At 44.0% G+C, this 24065-nt stretch overlaps 1 protein-coding gene across 3 annotated transcripts in view; it reads left to right on the top strand.

Annotated features, from left to right (window-relative positions):
- The window catches only part of LOC110533297 (RIMS-binding protein 2), a 224743-nt gene that overhangs the window by 187171 nt on the left and 13507 nt on the right, over positions 1 to 24065 (top strand). For 2 of the 3 annotated variants that reach the window (XM_090188851.1, XM_090188854.1), the window contains 4 exons: positions 8533 to 8675; positions 9340 to 9508; positions 14781 to 14849; positions 16135 to 16182. In XM_090188851.1, coding sequence (XP_090044977.1) covers positions 8533 to 8675; positions 9340 to 9508; positions 14781 to 14849; positions 16135 to 16182 — 429 coding nt within the window. The remainder of the gene's footprint in view (positions 1 to 8532; positions 8676 to 9339; positions 9509 to 14780; positions 14850 to 16134; positions 16183 to 24065) is intronic. The other variant, XM_090188853.1, reaches the window with a different exon arrangement.

Here is a 24065-nt window from a genome sequence, read left to right as displayed (position 1 = left end):
ATGAGGGGACTGAGGCTTCAGTGTGTTAGTAGAACAGGTTTATGAACTCGGCCCCAGGACCAGCTGGATGAGGGGACTGAGGCTTCAGTGTGTTAGTCGAACAGGTTAGTGAACTCAGCCCCAGGACCAGCTGGATGAGGGGACTGAGGCTTCAGTGTGTTAGTAGAACAGGTTTGTGAACTCAGCCCCAGGACCAGCTGGATGAGGGGACTCTTTTCTTTGCTCAGCTCTTGGCATTGCAGGGCTTGGTAATGATATGAGAGGGAGTCACTGTATTTTAGATGTTTCCAAAACTGAATTGCTCTTTTTTGAGTTTTTATTATTAGTGGATATTGGCCTAATTCTGCCCTGCATGCATTGTTTGTAGTTTTCCTCTGGACACGAAGGAGAATCTTACAGAACTCTGCATGCAGGGTTCCAATGGGGTGTTTGTCCCATTTGATGAAATCTTGTTTTGCAAGTGGACCCCACACCTCGCTGCCATAAAGTGCAATTGGTTCAATGACATATTCAAATAGTTTTAGCCAAATTTGAATAGGTATTTCAATTTGAATTAGTTTTTTAATGGCGTAGAACGCCCTGTGTGCTTTCTCTCTCTGCTCATTCACTGCCTCATTAAGGTGTCCAGTTGAGCTTGTTTTTAAAGTAATTGTAGTGTGTACAGTACTCTATATATTTTGTACCAATTGAGAACTTTGGTCTAATTCCCTGAGATCTGGATCTTCTCTGGAAAAATCATTTTTTTAGTCTTTCTGGGGTTTACTGCCAGGGCCCAGGTCTGGCAGTACTGCTGTAGCAGGTCCAGGTTCTGTTGTAGGCCATGTGCTGTGGGGGTTTACTGCCAGGGCCCAGGTCTGGCAGTACTGCTCTAGCAGGTCCAGGTTCTGTTGTAGGCCATGTGCTGTGGGGGTTTACTGCCAGGGCGCAGGTCTGGCAGTACTGCTCTAGCAGGTCCAGGCTCTGCTGTAGGCCATGTGCTGTGGGTGACAGCAGGCATAGGTAATCTGCGAAGAGTAGGCATTTAACTTCTGAATTGTGGAGACTAACACCAGAGGCTGAGGATTTTTCTAGAATAGTGGCCAATTCCTTAATGTAAATTGAAGAGTGCAGGGCTCAGATTGCAACCCTGGCGAAGGCCCCTGCGTCTGGTTAAAGTATTATGTTATTTTCTTGCCAATTTGAATGCTGCACGTATTGTCAGTGTACATTGATTTCATTATGTCATATGTTTTACCCCCTACACCACTTTCAATAACTTTGTAGAACAGTCCTGCATGCCAAATAGAATCAAATGCTTTTTGGAAGTCGATAAAGCAAGTGTATATTTTGGTATTATAGTTCAGCTTTTCTTAGCAGTAGGTGGAAGAACAAAGAACGTGCAGATGGGTACACAGGACACTGTTCACGTACGCCCAGCAAGACTAGAGAGGGATCAGGGAAGCCGATGTACAGACAATATAAACATTGTATTTTTCTCCCTGTCAGCTGGGCTCTGCCTGTAGCCCGACTGTTGCTACATGCAGGTGGACTGATCTTCCCCTAATGAGATAGAACCTGGTATCATTGGAGCAGATTCATCCCTAGTCCACTACAACAGTTCACATGTAGGTCTAGGTAATCAGTCACCATGGTTACTACAGCATATAGACAGACCTGTGGTCAGACTAGGTCATCAGTCACCATGGTTACTACATTATATAGACAGACAGCCCTGTCTGTGGTCAGACTAGGTCATCAGTCACCATGGTTACTACATTATATAGACAGACAGCCCTGTGGTCAGACTAGGTATTCAGTCACCATGGTTACTACATTATATAGACAGACAGCTCTGTGGTCAGACTAGGTAATCAGTCACCATGGTTACTACATTATATAGACAGACAGCCCTGTGGTCAGACTAGGTCATCAGTCACCATGGTTACTACATTATATAGACAGACAGCTCTGTGGTCAGACTAGGTCATCAGTCACCATGGTTACTACATTATATAGACAGACAGCTCTGTGGTCAGACTAGGTCATCAGTCACCATGGTTACTACATTATATAGACAGACCTGTGCTCAGACTAGGTAATCAGTCACCATGGTCACTACATTATATAGACAGACAGCCCTGTGGTCAGACTAGGTAATCAGTCACCATGGTTACTACATTATATAGACAGACAGCCCTGTGGTCAGACTAGGTAATCAGTCACCATGGTTACTACATCACGTAGACAGACAGCTCTGTGTTGCTGCTGTTATTGTATAAGCACATCCAGAGATTATTTTTGTAAGAGTTAGCGAGGGAAGGGGGTGTTCTGTGTTTCTGTTTTCTTTCCTGCTTTCCCCTCTTCCTCTCTCCTCTCCCCCTCTCCCTCCTTTCCTCTCTTCCCCCACTTCGCCCTCTTCCTCCTTTCCTCTCTTACCCCTCTTCGTTCTTTCTCCTCTTCCCCTCTCCTCTCTCCCCCCTTTCTCCTCTTCCCCCTCTCCTCTCCCTCCTTTCCTCTCTTCCACACTTCGCCCTCTTCCTTCTTTCCTCTCTTCCCCTCTCCTCTCTCCCCCTTTCTCCTCTTCCCCTCTCCTCTCTCCCCCTTTCCTCTCTTCCCCCTCTCCTCTCCCTCCTTTCATCTCTTCCCTCTCTTCCCCCCTTCCTCCTCTCCCCTCTTCCCCCTGTTCCTCCTTTCCTCTCTTACCCCTCTTCCTTCTTCCCCCCCTCCACCTCCTCTCCCCCCCTCCTCCTCCTCTCCCCCCTCTTCCTCCTTTCCTCTCTTCCCCCTCTTCGCCCTCTTCCTCCTTTCCTCTCTTACCCCTCTTCCTTCCTCTCCCCCCCTCCTCCTCTTCCCCCTCTCCCCTCTTCCTCCTTTCCGTCTCTTCCTCTCTTCCCGGGGATCATAGACATACGCACGTTTCTATCTGAAGCAGCTTAGGCCCCACTGGCTCAGGCTCAGGGCATTAGCTTGATTACCTCTCTTAAGTCCACGCCCGGGCCACGCCATTACACAGCAGAGAGGGGGAGGGGGGGGGTGAGCCCGGACCACGCCATTACACAGCAGAGAGGGGGGGGGGGGGGGGGGTGAGCTCTACCACGCCATTACACAGCAGAGAGGGGGGGGTGAGCTCTACCACGCCATTACACAGCAGAGAGGGGGGGGGTGAGCTCTACCACGCCATTACACCGCAGAGAGGGGGGGGGGGTGAGCCCGGACCACGCCATTACACAGCAGAGAGGGGGGGGGGGGGGGGTGAGCTCTACCACGCCATTACACAGCAGAGGGGGGGGGGGGGGGGGAGTGAGCTCTACCACGCCATTACACAGCAGAGAGGGGGGGGGGTGAGTTCTACCACGCCATTACACAGCAGAGGGGGGGGGGGGAGTGAGCTCTACCACGCCATTACACAGCAGAGGGGGGGGGTGAGCTCTACCACGCCATTACACAGCAGAGGGGGGGCGAGCTCTACCACGCCATTACACAGCAGAGAGGGGGGGGGTGAGCTCTACCACGCCATTACACAGCAGAGAGAGGGGGGGTGAGCTCTAACACGCCATTACACAGCAGAGAGAGGGGGGGTGAGCTCTACCACGCCATTACACAGCAGAGGGGGGGCGAGCTCTACCACGCCATTACACAGCAGAGAGAGGGGGGGGGGGTGAGCTCTACCACGCCATTACACAGCAGAGAGGGGGGGGTGAGCTCTACCACTCCATTACACAGCAGAGAGGGGGGGGGGGGGGCGAGCTCTACCACGCCATTACACAGCAGAGAGAGGGGGGGTGAGCTCTACCACGCCATTACACAGCAGAGAGGGGGGGGGTGAGCTCTACCTCTCCATTACACAGCAGAGAGGGGGGGGGGTGCTCTACCACACCATTACACAGCAGAGAGGGGGGGGGGGGGTGCTCTACCACACCATTACACAGCAGAGAGGGGGGGGGGGGGTGCTCTACCCTCTGTATCAAGTCTAATTGCATTTGTCACATGCTTTGTAAACGAGGTGCAGACTGTGGAATTATTATTTACTTTTTCAACAATGCAGAGTTAGATAAGAAAAAAAACAAATTGAGATTGTGATACAAGGAATGCACAGTGAATAACAATAAAACATTTTTAAAAATGACATGGCTATATACAGGGAGTCGGGTATGAGTTGATTGAGGTAGCTACTACATTTGGTAGGGTTATAGGTAGGTTATAGGTAGGGTTATAGGTAGGGTTATATGGAGGGTTATAGGTAGGGTTATATTATAGGTAGGGTTATAGGGAGGGTTATATTATAGGGTTAGGGTTAGGGTTATATTATAGGTAGGGTTATATTATAGGTAGGGTTATAGGGAGGGTTATATGTAGGGTTATATTATAGGTAGGGTTAGATGGAGGGTTATAAGTAGGGTTATATTATAGGTAGGGTTATATGGAGGGTTATATGTAGGGTTATATTATAGGTAGGGTTATAGGGAGGGTTATAGGGAGGGTTATATGTAGGGTTATATTATAGGTAGGGTTATATGGAGGGTTATAAGTAGGGTTATATTATAGGTAGGGTTATATGGAGGGTTATAAGTAGGGTTATATTATAGGTAGGGTTATATGGAGGGTTATAAGTAGGGTTATATTATAGGTAGGGTTATAGGTAGGGTTATATTATAGGTAGGATTATATTATAGGTAGGGTTATATTATAGGTAGGGTTATAGGTAGGGTTATATTATAGGTAGGGTTATAAGTAGGGTTATATTATAGGTAGGGTTATAAGTAGGGTTATATTATAGGTAGGTAAATAGGTAGGGTTATATTATAGGTAGGGTTATATTATAGGTAGGGTTATATTATAGGTAGGGTTATAGGTAGGGTTATATTATTGGTAGGGTTATAAGTAGGGTTATATTATAGGTAGGGTTATAAGTAGGGTTATATTATAGGTAGGGTTATAAGTAGGGTTATATTATAGGTAGGTTTATAGGTAGGGTTATATTACAGGTAGGGTTATATTATAGGTAGGGTTATATATAGGTAGGGTTATAAGTAGGGTTATATTATAGGTAGGGTTATAAGTAGGGTTATATTATAGGTAGGGTTATAAGTAGGGTTATATTATAGGTAGGGTTTATAAGTAGGGTTATATTATAGGTAGGGTTATAAGTAGGGTTATATTATAGGTAGGGTTATAAGTAGGGTTATATTATAGGTAGGGTTATATTATAGGTAGGGTTATATTATAGGTAGGGTTATATTATAGGTAGGGTTATAGGGAGGGTTATAGGTAGGGTTATAGGTAGGGTTATAGGGAGGGTTATAGGGAGGGTTATAGGGAGGGTTAAAGGGAGGGTTAAAGGGAGGGTTATAGGTAGGGTTATAGGTCGGGTGGTAGGGTTATAGGGAGGGTTATAGGTAGGGTTATAGGTAGGGTTATATTAGATGTAGGGTTATATTATAGGTAGGGTTATAGGTAGGGTTATATTATATGTAGGGTTATATTATAGGTAGGGTTATAGGTAGGGTTATAGGTAGGGTTATAGGTAGGGTTATAGGGAGGGTTATAGGTAGGGTTATAGGGAGGGTTATAGGGAGGGTTATAGGTAGGGTTATAGGGAGGGTTATAGGGAGGGTTATAGGTAGGGTTATAGGGAGGGTTATAGGTAGGGTTATATGGAGGGTTATAGGGAGGGTTATAGGGAGGGTTATAGGGAGGGTTATAGGGAGGGTTATAGGTAGGGTTATAGGGAGGGTTATAGGTAGGGTTATATGGAGGGTTATAGGGAGGGTTATAGGGAGGGTTATAGGGAGGGTTATAGGGAGGGTTATAGGTAGGGTTAAAGGGAGGGTTATAGGTAGGGTTATAGGTCGGGTGGTAGGGTTATAGGTAGGGTTATAGGTAGGATTATAGGGAGGGTTATATGGAGGGTTATAGGGAGGGTTATAGGTAGGGTTATAGGGAGGGTTATAGGGAGGGTTATAGGGAGGGTTATAGGGAGGGTTATAGGGAGGGTTATAGGTAGGGTTATAGGGAGGGTTATAGGTAGGGTTATATGGAGGGTTATAGGGAGGGTTATAGGGAGGGTTATAGGTAGGGTTAAAGGGAGGGTTATAGGTAGGGTTATAGGTCGGGTGGTAGGGTTATAGGTAGGGTTAAAGGTAGGGTTATAGGGAGGGTTATAGGGAGGGTTATAGGTCGGGTGGTAGGGTTATAGGTAGGGTTATAGGTCGGGTTATAGGGAGGGTTATAGGGAGGGTATAGGGAGGGTTATAGGTAGGGTTATATGTAGGGTTATAGGGAGGGTTATAGGGAGGGTTATAGGTAGGGTTATAGGGAGGGTTATAGGTAGGGTTAAAGGGAGGGTTATAGGTAGGGTTATAGGTCGGGTGGTAGGGTTATAGGTAGGGTTATAGGTAGGGTTATAGGGAGGGTTATATGGAGGGTTATAGGGAGGGTTATAGGTAGGGTTAAAGGGAGGGTTATAGGTAGGGTTATAGGGAGGGTTATAGGTAGGGTTATAGGTAGGGTTATAGGTAGGGTTATATGGAGGGTTATAGGAGGGTTATAGGGAGGGTTATAGGGAGGGTTATAGGGAGGGTTATAGGGAGGGTTATAGGTAGGGTTATATGGAGGGTTATAGGGAGGGTTATAGGGAGGGTTATAGGTAGGGTTAAAGGGAGGGTTATAGGTAGGGTTATAGGTCGGGTGGTAGGGTTATAGGTAGGGTTATAGGTAGGGTTATAGGGAGGGTTATAGGGAGGGTTATAGGTAGGGTTATATGTAGGGTTATAGGGAGGGTTATAGGGAGGGTTATAGGTAGGGTTTTAGGTAGGGTTATAGGGAGGGTTATAGGGAGGGTTATAGGGAGGGTTATAGGTAGGGTTATAGGGAGGGTTATAGGGAGGGTTATAGGGAGGGTTATAGGGAGGGTTATAGGTAGGGTTAAAGGGAGGGTTATAGGTAGGGTTATAGGTCGGGTGGTAGGGTTATAGGTAGGGTTATAGGGAGGGTTATAGGTAGGGTTATAGGTAGGGTTATATTAGATGTAGGGTTATATTATAGGTAGGGTTATAGGTAGGGTTATATTATATGTAGGGTTATATTATAGGTAGGGTTATATTATAGGTAGGGTTGTATTATAGGTAGGGTTATAAGTAGGGTTATATTATAGGTAGGGTTATAAGTAGGGTTATATTATATGTAGGGTTATATTATAGGTAGGGTTATGTTATATGTAGGGTTATAGGGAGGGTTATAGGGAGGGTTATATTATAGGTAGGGTTATATTATAGGTAGGGTTATATTATAGGTAGGGTTATATTATAGGTAGGTTTAAATTAGATGTAGGGTTATATTATAGGTAGGGTTATAGGTAGGGTTATATTATATGTAGGGTTATATTATAGGTAGGGTTATATTATAGGTAGGGTTATATTATAGGTAGGGTTATAAGTAGGGTTATATTATAGGTAGGGTTATATTATAGGTAGGGTTATATTATAGGTAGGGTTATATTATAGGTAGGGTTATAGGTAGGGTTATAGGGAGGGTTATAGGTAGGGTTATAGGTAGAGTTATAGGGAGGGTTATAGGTAGGGTGGTAGGGTTATAGGGAGGGTTATAGGGAGGGTGGTAGGGTTATAGGTAGGGTTAAAGGGAGGGTTATAGGTAGTGTTATAGGGAGGGTTATAGGTAGGGTTATAGGGAGGGTTATAGGTAGGGTGGTAGGGTTATAGGGAGGGTTATAGGGAGGGTGGTAGGGTTATATGGAGGGTTATAGGGAGGGTTATAGGTAGGGTTATAGGTAGGGTTATAAGTAGGGTGGTAGGTAGGGTGGTAGGTATGTAGGGTTATAGGTAGGGTTATAGGTAGGGTTATAGGGAGGGTTAAAGTGACGCGGCAACAGAAAAGTTTATAGACGGTAGCAGCAGCAGGTAGACATTTGATTAGCTCTTTAGCAATCTTGTGTAAGAGTCTTATGGCGTGGTGGTAGAAGCTGTTCCGTGTCCTGTTGGTTCCAGACTTGGTGCATCGGTACTGCTTGCGATGCGGGTAGGAGAGAGAACAGTCTATGTCTGGAGTATTAGAACATGTTTAGGGACTTCCTCTGACACCGCCTGGTATAAAGGTCCTGGATGGCAGGGTGCTTGTCCCCAGTGATGTCCTGGAGCTGTACCAGGTGGTGATGCAGCCAGTCAAGAGGCTCTCTACGGTGCAGAGGCTCTCTACGGTGCAGCTGAATCATTTTTGGAGGATCTGAGGGCCCGTGACAAATCTCTATTTTTTTTTTTTTGCCTCCTGAGGGGGAAGAGGTGCCGTCGTGCCCTCTTCACAACTGTGTGGGTGTGTGTGGACCATGTGATAGTGATGTGGACACAAGAAACTTGAAGGCTTTCGACCCGCTCCACTACACTGTGGGACTGTGGAAGTGTGTGCGTGTGTGTGCGTCTGACCAGGCAAAACCAAGGGCCTATATTACCTTTTGAAATAATTTGGTCCTTTGCCCCACAATGCTTGTAGGCTAACTGTTGCTCCAAATAATGTGAGTTCTGTTTGTGTGTTTGCGTGCAGAGAGCATGGATCATTCATGGCCTATAGGAGACAATGAGGTGCGTATCTTTGTGGCTCTGTTCCCCTACGACCCGGTCAACATGTCTCCCAACCCCGACGCTGCTGAGGAAGAACTGCCCTTCAGAGAGGGACAAATCATCAAGGTATGGAACCTGCCAGAATAATCAGTGATATTCCTGCCACTATGTTAGACACTCATCCGTTCTGTCAATAATTATTGGTTGTGGCCTCCTGAGTGGCACATCGCAGTGCTTGAGGCGTCATTACAGACCCGGGTTCAATCCCAGGCTGTGTCGCAGCCGGCCGAGAGCGGAAACCCATGAGGCGGCGCACAATTGGCCCATCGTCGGCCGGGTTAGGGGAATGTCCTTGTTCCATTGCACTCTAGCGCCTCCTTGTGGCTGGCTGGGCGCATGCAAGCTGACCTCGGTTGCCTGCTTTACGGTGTTTCGTCCTACACATTGGCACAGCTGGCTTCCGGGTTAAGCGAGCAGTGTGTCAAGAAGCAGAGCGGCTTGGTAGGGTCGTGTTTCGGAGGATGCGTGGATCTCGACCTTTGCCTCGCCCAAGTCCGTATGGGAGTTGCAGCGATGGGACAAGGCGGTAACTACCAATTGGATATCACGAAATTGGGGAGAAAAAAGGGTGAAAAGTACAAAAATATGTTTAAAAAATAAAAAAGAATAGTGATTGGTAGTGGAAGTCGAAACGTTTCTCCATGTTATCTCTCTTCTATTAAGGAGGTGGTCAGACAATAACACAACCTAACAGTCGCCATCTTGTTTCGTTTTCCCCCCCATCCTCCAGATCTACGGAGACAAAGACTTGGATGGATTCTACCGCGGCGAGTCGAGCGGTCGTCATGGTTACGTGCCATGTAACATGGTGTCAGAGATTCAGGTGGAGGACGAGGAGACCAGAGAGACACTCCTGCAGCAGGGCTTCCTGTCTACCGCAACAAACATGGAGAAGATAGGTAGGCATAGCTGTCAGTCATAACACCGTCCAATCAGCAAATGGTTTTACAGCTGTCAATCATATCAACATCCAATGCCAACTGGGTTCATCCCACAAGTGCCTATTAAACAGGGCCTGATCCAAGTAACACGTCGTCCATGTAACCAATCAATGAATCAGTCAAGTACGTTGTATTTGTATAGTGCTTTCTGTTTGCTGTCAGCTCTATGGTTTTGTCTTGATGTTGTCAGCCTGAACGCATCACCGTAGAATGTCTACGAACTGAGGTCTTTCAACAGGTGTGGGTATGTTCTTTGTGGTGTTGGTTTCACAAAATCCCCATTTTTCCGTTGAGTGGACAGTGAAACAACGTGATAACAGAAGTCCTGTATGACGTGTAGCGTGATGGATGACGGATGTTATGACATTCAGAACTGCCAACACATGTTTATGTTTTACTCCTCTCCTTCTAGTCTTCATTTTCTTAAATATATATATAGATATAGATATATAGATATATATAGCGATATAGATATATATAGCGATATAGATATATAGATATAGATATATAGATATATAGATATATATATATAGATATAGATATATAGATATATACAGTGCCTTGCGAAAGTATTCGGCCCCCTTGAACTTTGCGACCTTTTGCCACATTTCAGGCTTCAAACATAAAGATATAAAACTGTATTTTCTGTGAAGAATCAACAACAAGTGGGACACAATCATGAAGTGGAACGACATTTATTGGATATTTCAAACTTTTTTAACAAATCAAAAACCGAAAAATTGGGCGTGCAAAATTATTCAGCCCCCTTACTTTGTAGCGCCACCTTTTGCTGCGATTACAGCTGTAAGTCGCTTGGGGTATGTCTCTATCAGTTTTGCACATCGAGAGACTGAAATGTTTTCCCATTCCTCCTTGCAAAACAGCTCGAGCTCAGTGAGGTTGGATGGAGAGCATTTGTGAACAGCAGTTTTCAGTTCTTTCCACAGATTCTCGATTGGATTCAGGTCTGGACTTTGACTTGGCCATTCTAACACCTGGATATGTTTATTTTTGAACCATTCCATTGTAGATTTTGCTTTATGTTTTGGATCATTGTCTTGTTGGAAGACAAATCTCTGTCCCAGTCTCAGGTCTTTTGCAGACTCCATCAGGTTTTCTTCCAGAATGGTCCTGTATTTGGCTCCATCCATCTTCCAATCAATTTTAACCATCTTCCCTGTCCCTGCTGAAGAAAAGCAGGCCCAAACCATGATGCTGCCACCACCATGTTTGACAGTGGGGATGGTGTGTTCAGCTGTGTTGCTTTTGTTGCCAAAAAGTTCAATTTTGGTTTCATCTGACCAGAGCACCTTCTTCCACATGTTTGGTGTGTCTCCCAGGTGGCTTGTGGCAAACTTTAAACAACACTTTTTATGGATATCTTTAAGAAATGGCTTTCTTCTTGCCACTCTTCCATAAAGGCCAGATTTGTGCAATATACGACTGATTGTTGTCCTATGGACAGAGTCTCCCACCTCAGCTGTAGATCTCTGCAGTTCATCCAGAGTGATCATGGGCCTCTTGGCTGCATCTCTGATCAGTCTTCTCCTTGTATGAGTTGAAAGTTTAGAGGGACGGCCAGGTCTTGGTAGATTTGCAGTGGTCTGATACTCCTTCCATTTCAATATTATCGCTTGCACAGTGCTCCTTGGGATGTTTAAAGCTTGGGAAATATTTTTGTATCCAAATCCGGCTTTAAACTTCTTCACAACAGTATCTCGGACCTGCCTGGTGTGTTCCTTGTTCTTCATGATGCTCTCTGCGCTTTTAACGGACCTCTGAGACTATCACAGTGCAGGTGCATTTATACGGAGACTTGATTACACACAGGTGGATTGTATTTATCATCATTAGTCATTTAGGTCAACATTGGATCATTCAGAGATCCTCACTGAACTTCTGAAGAGAGTGTGCTGCACTGAAAGTAAAGGGGCTGAATAATTTTGCACGCCCAATTTTTCAGTTTTTGATTTGTTAAAAAAGTTTGAAATATCCAATAAATGTCGTTCCACTTCATGATTGTGTCCCACTTGTTGTTGATCCTTCACAAAAAAATACAGTTTTATATCTTTATGTTTGAAGCCTGAAATGTGGCAAAAGGTCGCAAAGTTCAAGGGGGCCGAATACTTTCGCAAGGCACTGTATATAGATACAGTATATAGATATATAGATGTACAGTACCAGTAAAATGTTTGGACACACCTACTGTGTTTTCTACATTGTAGAATAATAGTGAAGACATCAAAACTATGAAATAACACATGGAATCATGTAGTAACCAAAAAAGTGTTAAACAAATCAAAATCTATTCTATATTTTAGATTCTTCAATGTAGTCACCCTTTGCTTTGGTGACAGCGATGTACACGTTTCTCCAACAGTGGAGGGATTCCCACATATGCTGAGCACTTGTTGGCTACTTTTCCTTCACTCTGCGGTCCAACTCATCCCAAAACATCTCAATTGGGTTGTGGTCGGGTGATTGTGGAGCCCAGGTCATCTGATGCAGCACTCCATCACTCTCCTTCTTGGTGAAATAGCCCTTACACAGCCTGGTGGTGTGGTGGGTCATTGTCCTGTTGAAAAACAAATGCTAGTCCCACTAAGCGCAAACCAGATGGGATGGCGTATCGCTGCAGAATGCTGTGGTAGCCATGCTGGTTAAGTGTGATTCTAATCAAATCACTGACAGTGTTACCAGCAAAGCACCATCACACCTCCTCCTCCATGATTCACGGGTGGGAACCACACATGCCGAGATCATCCACTCACCTACTGTGCTTCTTTCACAAAGACACTGCATTTGAAACAAAAAAAAATCAAATTTGGACCAATCAGACCAAAGGACAGATTTCCATTGTCTGTGTTTTCTTGGCCCAAACAAGTCTCTTATTCTTATTGGTGTCCTTTAGTAGCGGTTTCTTTGCAGCAATTCGACCATGGAGGCCTGATTCTTCCAGTCTCCTCTGAACAGATGATTTTTTATTTTTATTTCACGTCAGTTCAGGGTTAGAGGTCGACCAATTATCATTTTTCAACACCGATACCGATTAATTGGCCGATATGACTGACCTACCTGGTTAAATAAATATATAAAATACTGACAATTACAACAATACTGAATGAACACTTATTATTTTTTCACCTTTATTTAACCAGGTAGGCTAGTTGAGAACAAGTTCTCATTTACAGCTGCGACCTGGTCAAGATAAAGCAAAGCAGTGCGACAAAAACAACAACACAGAGTTACACATAAACAAACGTACAGTCAATAACACAATAGAAAAGTGTAGAAGAGTAGGGATAATAGTAGGGTAATAAATAGGCCATATAGGCAAAATAATTACAATTTAGCATTAACACTGGAGTGCTAGATGTGCAGATGATGATGTGCAAGTAGAGATACTGGGGTGAACAGTTGATGTTGAGATGTGTCTGTTACTTAAACTCTGAAGTATTTATTTGGGCTGCAATTTCTGAGGCTGGTAACTCTAATGAACTTATCCTCTGCAGCAGAGGTAACTCTGGGTCTTCCTTTCCTGTGGCGGTCCTCATGAGAGCCAGTTTCATCGCACTTGGAGAAACTTTAAAAGTTCTTCAAATGTTCCGTATTGACTGACCTTCATGTCCTAAAGTAATGATGGACTGTAATTTTTCTTTCCTTATTTGAGCTGTTCTTGCCATAATATGGCTATTCTGTATACTACCCCTACCTTGTCACAACACAACTGATTGACTCAAACGCATTAAGAAGGAAAGTCATTCCACAAATTAACTTTTAACAAGGAACACCTGTTAATTGAAATTCATTCCAGGTGACTGCCTGAAGCTGGTTGAGAGAATTCCAAGAGTGTGCAAATCTGTCATCAAGGCAAAGGGGTGGCTACTTTGAAGAATCTCAAATATATATATATATTTTTTTTTGTTGGAGGAATTCCTCAGAAGTGAAAGAACAACAGCTGCGTCTTGGTTAATGGAAAACACATTTAACTCATGATCTCTTTGCTGTTCATGAGTTCTCACTTTAACATATATATTATTTTTATTTCACCTTTTATTTAACCAGGTAGGCCAGTTGAGAACAAGTTCTCATTTACAATTGCGACCTGGCCAAGATAAAGCAAAGCAGTTCGACACATACAACGACACAGAGTTACACATGGAGTAAAACAAACATACAGTCAATAATAAAGTATAAACAAGTCTATATACGATGTGAGCAAATGAGGTGAGATGGGAGGTAAAGCCAAAAAAAAGGCCATGGTGGCGAAGTAAATAGAATATAGCAAGTAAAACACTGGAATGGTAGTTTTGAAGTGGAAGAATGTGCAAAGTAGAAATAAAAATAATGGGGTGCAAAGGAGCAAAATAAATAAATTAAATACAGTAGGGAAAGAGGTAGTTGTTTGGGCTAAATTTTAGGTGGGTTATGTACAGGTGCAGTAATCTGTGAGCTGCTCTGACAGTTGGTGCTTAAAGCTAGTGAGGGAGATAAGTGTTTCCAGTTTCAGAGATTTTTGTAGTTCGTTACAGTCATTGGCAGCAGAGAACTGGAAGGAGAGGCGGCCAAAGAAAGAATTGGTTTTGGGGGTGAAATGACTCATGTCCTGAGTAAGATTTGTGCTGTTTGATTAAATGAAAAAGTAAACCAAAGAAATCTCACTCCTATGAGCTGCTTTGTATGCTTTCATGGTTCGTCTTTAATTGCACTTGGATGTTTGTTTTCCAACTGTTTTAGGATAACCATCCTAGCTTGAGCTTATGGGTTGTTCGTCGACTCCATGTCATGTGACTCATTTCAAAGAATTGCCAGAAGCATAAGTTAGTGGGATAAGCTGTTGGGGGGGGGGGGGGGGGGGGCTAATTGCTATGGACCCAAACATGTGCACAAACACACACACACAAAAACACACACACACACACAGCATTAACCACCCAGCCAACTAGAGAAAGCTGACAAAACAATGGCTCTATTTCATGCTTCTATTTCCCCCCCAAAAAGGATCTCTTCGGATGGTTTAACCCTTTCACTTCCACTTCCTGTGTTCTGTTCGCTGGTTATTTACTATTGGTTGGTTTATAAAATGGCTTTTTTACAGGCTTCAAACTCATTCTGTCTCTTGTCTGGTCTGCTTCTTCATGGTTCTGGCGTCTCCGTCTGTCTGTCTGTCTGTGTTTTTTCTTTTTGGTTTCAAATTTGGTTTTCCGTTTTTTTTTTTTATTCCATAAAGGCACTCGCTCACATGCACAGCTTCCGCGTCGCCCTGTCCCACCGCCGAAACCGAGACGATCCAAGAAAGGTGTGTCTCGCTGTCGCTGCTGATTGGCTGTCTCTCTCTCTCTCCTTTCTCCTTCCCTCTTTCCCACTCCTCCTTTGATTCCTCTCTATCACTATGATCAGAGGGGATCTGTGGATTCACACTGTTCAATATCCAAAACATTATCATGAACTGTGGATTCACACTGTTCAATATCCAAAACATTATCATGATCTATGGATTCACAGTATTCAATATTATAACATTATCACTATAATGATCTGTGGATTCACATTATTCAATATATAAAACATCATTTATAATGAACTGTGGATTCACAGTATTCAATATTATAACATTATCACTATAATGATCTGTGGATTCACAGTTTTCAATATTATAACATTATCACTATAATGATCTGTGGATTCACAGTATTCAACATCAACATTATAATGATCTGTGGATTCGCAGTATTCAATATTATAACATTATCACTATAATGATCTGTGGATTCACAGTATTCAATATTCTAACATTATCACTATAATGATCTGTGGATTCACAGTATTCAATATCCAAAACATTATAATGATCTGTGGATTCGCAGTATTCAATATTATAACATTATCACTATAATGATCTGTGGATTCACACTATTCAATATCCAAAACATTATAATGATCTGTGGATTCACAGTATTCAATATTATAACATTATCACTATAATGATCTGTGGATTCACACTTCAACATCAACATTATAATGATCTGTGGATTCACAGTATTCAATATTATAACATTATCACTATAATGATCTGTGGATTCACAGTATTCAATATTATAACATTATCACTATAATGATCTGTGGATTCACAGTATTCAATATTATAACATTATCACTATAATGATCTGTGGATTCACAGTATTCAATATTATAACATTATCACTATAATGATCTGTGGATTCACAGTATTCAATATTATAACATTATAATGATCTTCCTTAGACTAAGGAAGTATGAGGCCTAAAACTTAGATTGATGCAGTTCCTGGTTATAGCGTTTGAATATACAAATTGCCCTAGTTTCAGTGCAGTTCCCCCTTCCTTCAGCATCCCCTCTGATCTCCTCATGTCTGTCTCCTGTGTGACTGTATAATATAAGATCTGGCCTCGGGCTGCTCTCTCTAGGGTTGGCTTGGGTTTCTACATTTAGTTTGTTTGTACTACTGAGTGTGTCCGAACCAGGAGGACCAGGGTGAAATGCTCCATTTAACCTGCTCCTCTGTCCCCACCCAACCTCACTCCCATACCCATCTGCTCTTCCAGTGGAGGCTGCTGCGCTGTGGGAAGATAGCTTAGACTCCTCCAGTCAAGGTTTGTAACATATCCGTTAGTCTCTCTCTCTCTCTCTCTGTCTCTCTGACTCTCTCTCTGTCTCTCTCTCTGTCTCTCTCTCTGTCTCTGTCTCTGTCTCTGTCTCTGTCTCTGTCTCTGTCTCTCTCTCTCTCTCTCTCTCTCTCTCTCTCTCTCTCTCTCTCTCTCTCTCTCTCTCTCTCTCTCTCTCTCTCTCTCTCTCTCTCTCTCTGTCTCTGTCTCTGTCTCTCTCTGTCTCTGTCTCTCTTTCTCTCTGCCCCCCCCCCCCCCCCCCCCGCCTGCCTGCTCTAGTGTCCACTGGAAACCTGCATGTATTAGAAAAGATACGCATGACATCGTCTGGCTCTCTAGACGTTACAAATCTAAATCTAATCTAAATCAAATCTAATTTTATTTGTCACATACACATGGTTAGCAGATGTTAATGCGAGTGTAGCGAAATGCTTGTGCTTCTAGTTCCGACAATGCAGTAATAACCAACAAGTAATCTAACTAACAATTCCAAAACTACTGTCTTATACACAGTGTAAGGGAATAAAGAATATGTACATAAGGATATATGAATGAGTGATGGTACAGAGCAGCATAGGCAGGATACAGTAGATGGTATCGAGTACAGTATATACATACGAGATGAGTATGTAAACAAAGTGGCATAGTTAAAGTGGCTAGTGACACATGTATTACATAAGGATACAGTCGATGATATAGAGTACAGTATATACGTATGCAAATGAGATGAATAATGTAGGGTAAGTAACATTATATAAGGTAGCATTGTTTAAAGTGGCTAGTGATATATTTACATCATTTCCCATCAATTCCCATTATTAAAGTGGCTGGAGTTGAGTCAGTGTCAGTGTCAGTGTGTTGGCAGCAGCCACTCAATGTTAGTGGTGGCTGTTTAACAGTCTGATGGCCTTGAGATAGAAGCTGTTTTTCAGTCTCTCGGTCCCAGCTTTGATGCACCTGTACTGACCTCGCCTTCTGGATGATAGCGGGGTGAACAGGCAGTGGCTCGGGTGGTTGATGTCCTTGATGATCTTTATGGCCTTCCTGTAACATCGGGTGGTGTAGGTGTCCTGGAGGGCAGGTAGTTTGCCCCCGGTGATGCGTTGTGCAGACCTCACTACCCTCTGGAGAGCCTTACGGTTGTGGGCGGAGCAGTTGCCGTACCAGGCGGTGATACAGCCCGCCAGGATGCTCTCGATTGTGCATCTGTAGAAGTTTGTGAGTGCTTTTGGTGACAAACCGAATTTCTTCAGCCTCCTGAGGTTGAAGTGGCGCTGCTGCGCCTTCTTCACGATGCTGTCTGTGTGAGTGGACCAATTCAGTTTGTCTGTGATGTGTATGCCGAGGAACTTAAAACTTGCTACCCTCTCCACTACTGTTCCATCAATGTGGATAGGGGGGTGTTCCCTCTGCTGTTTCCTGAAGTCCACAATCATCTCCTTAGTTTTGTTGACGTTGAGTGTGAGGTTATTTTCCTGACACCACACTCCGAGGGCCCTCACCTCCTCCCTGTAGGCCGTCTCGTCGTTGTTGGTAATCAAGCCTACCACTGTTGTGTCGTCCGCAAACTTGATGATTGAGTTGGAGGCGTGCGTGGCCACGCAGTCGTGGGTGAACAGGGAGTACAGGAGAGGGCTCAGAAAGCACCCTTGTGGGGCCCCAGTGTTGAGGATCAGCGGGGTGGAGATGTTGTTGCCTACCCTCACCACCTGGGGGCGGCCCGTCAGGAAGTCCAGTACCCAGTTACACAGGGCGGGGTCGAGACCCAGGGTTTCGAGCTTGATGACGAGCTTGGAGGGTACTATGGTGTTGAATGCCGAGCTGTAGTCGATGAACAGCATTCTCACATAGGTATTCCTCTTGTCCAGATGGGTTAGGGCAGTGTGCATTGTGGTTGAGATTGCATCGTCTGTGGACCTATTTGGGCGGTAAGCAAATTGGAGTGGGTCTAGGGTGTCGGGTAGGGTGGAGGTGATATGGTCCTTGACTAGTTTCTCAAAGCACTTCATGATGACGGAAGTGAGTGCTACGGGGCGGTAGTCGTTTAGCTCAGTTACCTTAGCTTTCTTGGGAACAGGAACAATGGTGGCCCTCTTGAAGCATGTGGGAACAGCAGACTGGTATAGGGATTGATTGAATATGTCCGTAAACACACCGGCCAGCTGGTCTGCGCATGCTCTGAGGGCGCGGCTGGGGATGCCGTCTGGGCCTGCAGCCTTGCGAGGGTTAACACGTTTAAATGTCTTACTCACCTCGGCTGCAGTGAAGGAGAGTCCGCATGTTTTCGTTGCAGGCCGTGTCAGTGGCACTGTATTGTCCTCAAAGCGGGCAAAAAAGTTATTTAGTCTGCCTGGGAGCAGGACATCCTGGTCCGTGACTGGGCTGGATTTCTTCTTGTAGTCCGTGATTGACTGTAGACCCTGCCACATGCCTCTTGTGTCTGAGCCGTTGAATTGAGATTCTACTTTGTCTCTGTACTGACGCTTAGCTTGTTTGATATCCTTGCGGAGGGAATAGCTGCACTGTTTGTATTCGGTCATGTTACCAGTCACCTTGCCCTGATTAAAAGCAGTGGTTCGCGCTTTCAGTTTCACGCGAATGCTGCCATCAATCCACGGTTTCTGGTTAGGGAATGTTTTAATCGTTGCTATGGGAACGACATCTTCAACGCACGTTCTAATGAACTCGCACACCGAATCAGCGTATTCGTCAATATTGTTATCTGACGCAATACGAAACATGTCCCAGTCCACGTGATGGAAGCAGTCTTGGAGTGAGGAGTCAGCTTGGTCGGACCAGCGTTGGACAGACCTCAGCGTGGGAGCCTCTTGTTTTAGTTTCTGTCTGTAGGCAGGGATCAACAAAATGGAGTCGTGGTCAGCTTTTCCGAAAGGAGGGCGGGGCAGGGCCTTATATGCGTCGCGGAAGTTAGAGTAACAATGATCCAAGGTTTTTCCACCCCTGGTTGCGCAATCGATTTGCTGATCACATTTAGGGAGTCTTGTTTTCAGATTAGCTTTGTTAAAATCCCCAGCTACAATGAATGCAGCCTCCGGATAAATGGATTCCAGTTTGCAAAGAGTCAAATAAAGTTCGTTCAGAGCCATCGATGTGTCTGCTTGGGGGGGGATAAATACGGCTGTGATTATAATCGAAGAGAATTCTCTTGGTAGATAATGCGGTCTACATTTGATTGTGAGGAATTCTAAATCAGGTGAACAGAAGGATTTGAGTTCCTGTATGTTTCTTTCATCACACCATGTCTCGTTAGCCATAAGGCATAGGCCCCCGCCCCTCTTCTTACCAGAAAGATGTTTGTTTCTGTCGGCGCGATGCGTGGAGAAACCCGCTGGCTGCACCGCCTCCGATAGCGTCTCTCCAGTGAGCCATGTTTCCGTGAAGCAAAGAACGTTACAGTCTCTGATGTCCCTCTGGAATGCTACCCTTGCTCGGATTTCATCAACCTTGTTGTCAAGAGACTGGACATTGGCGAGAAGAATGCTAGGGAGTGGTGCACGATGTGCCCGTCTCCGGAGTCTGACCAGAAGACCGCCTCGTTTCCCTCTTTTTCGGAGTGTTTTTTTTGGGTCGCTGCATGGGATCCATTCCGTTGTCCTGGGTGAAAGGCAGAACACAGGATCCGCGTCGCGAAAAACATATTCTTGGTCGTACTGATGGTGAGTTGACGCTGATCTTATATTCAGTAGTTCTTCTCGACTGTATGTAATGAAACCTAAGATGACCTGGTGTACTAATGTAAGAAATAACACGTACGTACGACGTTTCTCTAACTTCTCAAGTCTCCACTGGAAACCTGCATGTGTTATACTAGATACCCATGACATCATCAACATGCGACCTCTCTAAATCGGTCTCTGACTTGCTGCGTCATTCTAACCTCATCCTGCTACCACCAAGGACTGTCTGCTTGCCTGTTGATAACAGTGCTGGTGATGACGATGTCCTCTTCCTCCTGATGTTGTGTCATGTAATGTTCTAAGGGACATCATCATCATCACGTGAACTCTCAAGTCTCTTCTTGTTTTGAACTGACAGTTATAGTGACACTCAAACACACACACACACACACACACACACACACACACACACGCACACACTCAAACACACACACACACACACACACTCAAACACACACACACACACACACACACACACTCAAACACACACACACACACACACACTCAAACACACACACACACACACACACACACACTCAAACGCACACACACACACACACACTTTCACATACTCACTTACACTTTCACATACACTACATATGCACACACACAACACACTTTTAAACTCATCATATACTGCTGCTACTCTGTTTTTATTATTATTATCTATCCTGATGTCTAGTCACTTTACCCTGCCTTCATGTACATATCTACCTCAAATCTCCACATTGATCAGATACTCCCTGTATATAGCTGCACATTGATCTGGTGCTGGTACTCCCTGTATATATCTCCACATTGATCTGGTACTCCCTGTATATATCTCCACATTGATCTGGTACTCCCTGTATATATCTCCACATTGATCTGGAACTCCCTTTAAATAGCTACACATTGATCTGGTACTGATACTCCCTATATATATCTCCACATTGATCTGGTACTCCCTGCATATATATCCACATTGATCTGGTACTCCCTGTATATATCTCCACATTGATCTGGTACTCCCTGTATATATCTCCACATTGATCTGGAACTCCCTTTAAATAGCTACACATTGATCTGGTACTGATACTCCCTGTATATATATCCACATTGATCTGGTACTGATACTCCCTGTATATATCTCCACATTGACATGATACTCCCTGTATATAGCTCCACATTTATCTGGTACTGATACTTCCTGTACATAGCTCCACATTGATTTGGTACTGGTACTCCCTGTATATAGCTCCACATTGATCTGGTACTGGTACTCCCTGTATATAGCTTCACATTGATCTGGTACTCCCTGTATATAGCTCCACATTGATCTGGTACTCCCTGTATATAGCTTCACATTGATCTGGTACTGGTACTTCCTGTATATAGCGCCACATTGATCTGGTACTTCCTGTATATAGCGCCACATTGATCTGGTACTCCCTGTATATAGCTTCACATTGATCTGGTACTTGTACTCCCTGTATATAGCTTCACATTGATCTGGTACTCCCTGTATATAGCTTCACATTGATCAGGTACTGGTACTCCCTGTATATAGCTCCACACTGATCTGGTACTTCCTGTATATAGCGCCACATTGATCTGGTACTTCCTGTATATAGCGCCACATTGATCTGGTACTTCCTGTATATAGCGCCATATTGATCTGGTACTTCCTGTATATAGCTCCACATTGATCTGGTACTTCCTGTATATAGCTCCACATTGATCTGGTACTTCCTGTATGTAGCGCCACATTGATCTGGTACTTCCTGTATGTAGCGCCACATTGATCTGGTACTGGTACTTCCTGTATATAGCTCCACATTGAGCTGGTACTTCCTGTATATAGCTCCACATTGATCTGGTACTTCCTGTATATAGATCCACATTGATCTGGTACTTCCTCTATGTAGCTCCACATTGATCTGGTAGTTCCTTTTTTTTTTTTTTTTTTTTTTTACCTTTATTTTACTAGGCAAGTCAGTTAAGAACAAATTCTTATTTTCAATGACGGCCTAGGAACAGTGGGTTAACTGCCTGTTCAGGGGCAGAACGACAGATTTTGTACCTTGTCAGCTAGGGGATTTGAACTGATACTTCCTGTATATAGCTCCACATTGAGCTGGTACTTCCTGTATATAGCTCCACATTGATCTGGTACTTCCTGTATATAGCTCCACATTGATCTGGTACTTCCTGTATATAGCTCCATATTGATCTGGTAATTCCTGTATATAGCTCCACATTGATCTGGTACTCCCTGTATATAGCTCCACATTGATCTGGTACTTCCTGTATATAGCTCCACATTGATCTGGTACTGGTACTCCCTGTATATAGCTTCACATTGATCTGGTACTGGTACTCCCTGTATATAGCTTCACATTGATCTGGTACTGGTACTCCCTGTATATAGCTTCACATTGATCAGGTACTGGTACTCCCTGTATATAGCTCCACACTGATCTGGTACTTCCTGTATATAGCTCCACATTGATCTGGTACTTCCTGTATATAGCTCCACATTGATCTGGTACTTCCTGTATATAGCTCCATATTGATCTGGTAATTCCTGTATATAGCTCCACATTGATCTGGTACTCCCTGTATATAGCTCCACATTGATCTGGTACTAACCTGTATATAGCTCCACATTGATCTGGTACTGGTACTCCCTGTATATAGCTTCACATTGATCTGGTACTGGTACTCCCTGTATATAGCTTCACATTGATCTGGTACTGGTACTCCCTGTATATAGCTTCACATTGATCAGGTACTGCTACTCCCTGTATATAGCTCCACACTGATCTGGTACTTCCTGTATATAGCTCCACATTGATCTGGTACTTCCTGTATATAGCTCCACATTGATCTGGTACTTCCTGTATGTAGCTCCACATTGATCTGGTACTTCCTGTATGTAGCGCCACATTGATCTGGTACTGGTACTTCCTGTATATAGCTCCACATTGAGCTGGTACTTCCTGTATATAGCTCCACATTGATCTGGTACTTCCTGTATATAGATCCACATTGATCTGGTACTTCCTGTATGTAGCTCCACATTGATCTGGTAGTTCCTGTATGTAGCGCCACATTGATCTTGTACTGGTACTTCCTGTATATAGCTCCACATTGAGCTGGTACTTCCTGTATATAGCTCCACATTGATCTGGTACTTCCTGTATATAGCTCCACATTGATCTGGTACTTCCTGTATATAGCTCCATATTGATCTGGTAATTCCTGTATATAGCTCCACATTGATCTGGTACTGGTACTTCCTGTATATAGCTCCACATTGATCTGGTACTTCCTGTATATAGCTCCACGTTGATCTGGTACTCCCTGTATATAGCTCCACATTGATCTGGTACTGATACTAACCTGTATATAGCTCCACAATGTTCTGGTACTTCCTGTATATAGCTCCACATTGATCTGGTACTCCCTGTTTATAGCTCCACATTGATCTGGTACACCCTGTATATAGCTCCACATTGATCTGGTACTCCCTGTATATAGCTCCACATTGATCTGGTACTCCCTGTTTATAGCTCCACATTGATCTGGTACTTCCTGTATATAGCTCCACATTGATCTGGTACTCCCTGTATATAGCTCCACATTGATCTGGTACTAACCTGTATATAGCTCCACATTGATCTGGTACTTCCTGTATATAGCTCCACATTGATCTGGTACTCCCTGTATATAGCTCCACATTGTTCTGGTGCTCCCTGTATATATCTCCACATTGATCTGGTGCTCCCTGTATATAGCTCGACATTGATCTGGTACTTCCTGTATTCAGCTCCACATTGATCTGGTACTTCCTGTATATAGCTCCACATTGTCTGGTGCTCCCTGTATATATCTCCACATTGATCTGGTACTAACCTGTATATAGCTCCACCTTGATCTGGTACTTCCTGTATATAGCTCCACATTGATCTGGTACTGGTACTCCCTGTATATAGCTGCACATTGATCTGGTACTTCCTGTATATAGCTCCACATTGATCTGGTACTCCCTGTATATAGCTCCACATTGATCTGGTACTCCCTGTTTATAGCTCCACATTGATCTGGTACTCCCTGTATTTAGCTCCACATTGATCTGGTACTCCCTGTATATAGCTCCACATTGATCTGGTACTAACCTGTATATAGCTC

The sequence above is a fragment of the Oncorhynchus mykiss genome, chromosome 10 (genome assembly GCF_057628025.1).
Source record: "Oncorhynchus mykiss isolate SJ-2025 chromosome 10, ASM5762802v1, whole genome shotgun sequence".
In the NCBI taxonomy this organism is placed as follows: Eukaryota; Metazoa; Chordata; class Actinopteri; order Salmoniformes; family Salmonidae; genus Oncorhynchus; species Oncorhynchus mykiss.
Note: the sequence above shows the minus strand (reverse complement) of the source record. Positions and strands in the feature narration are given on the sequence as shown.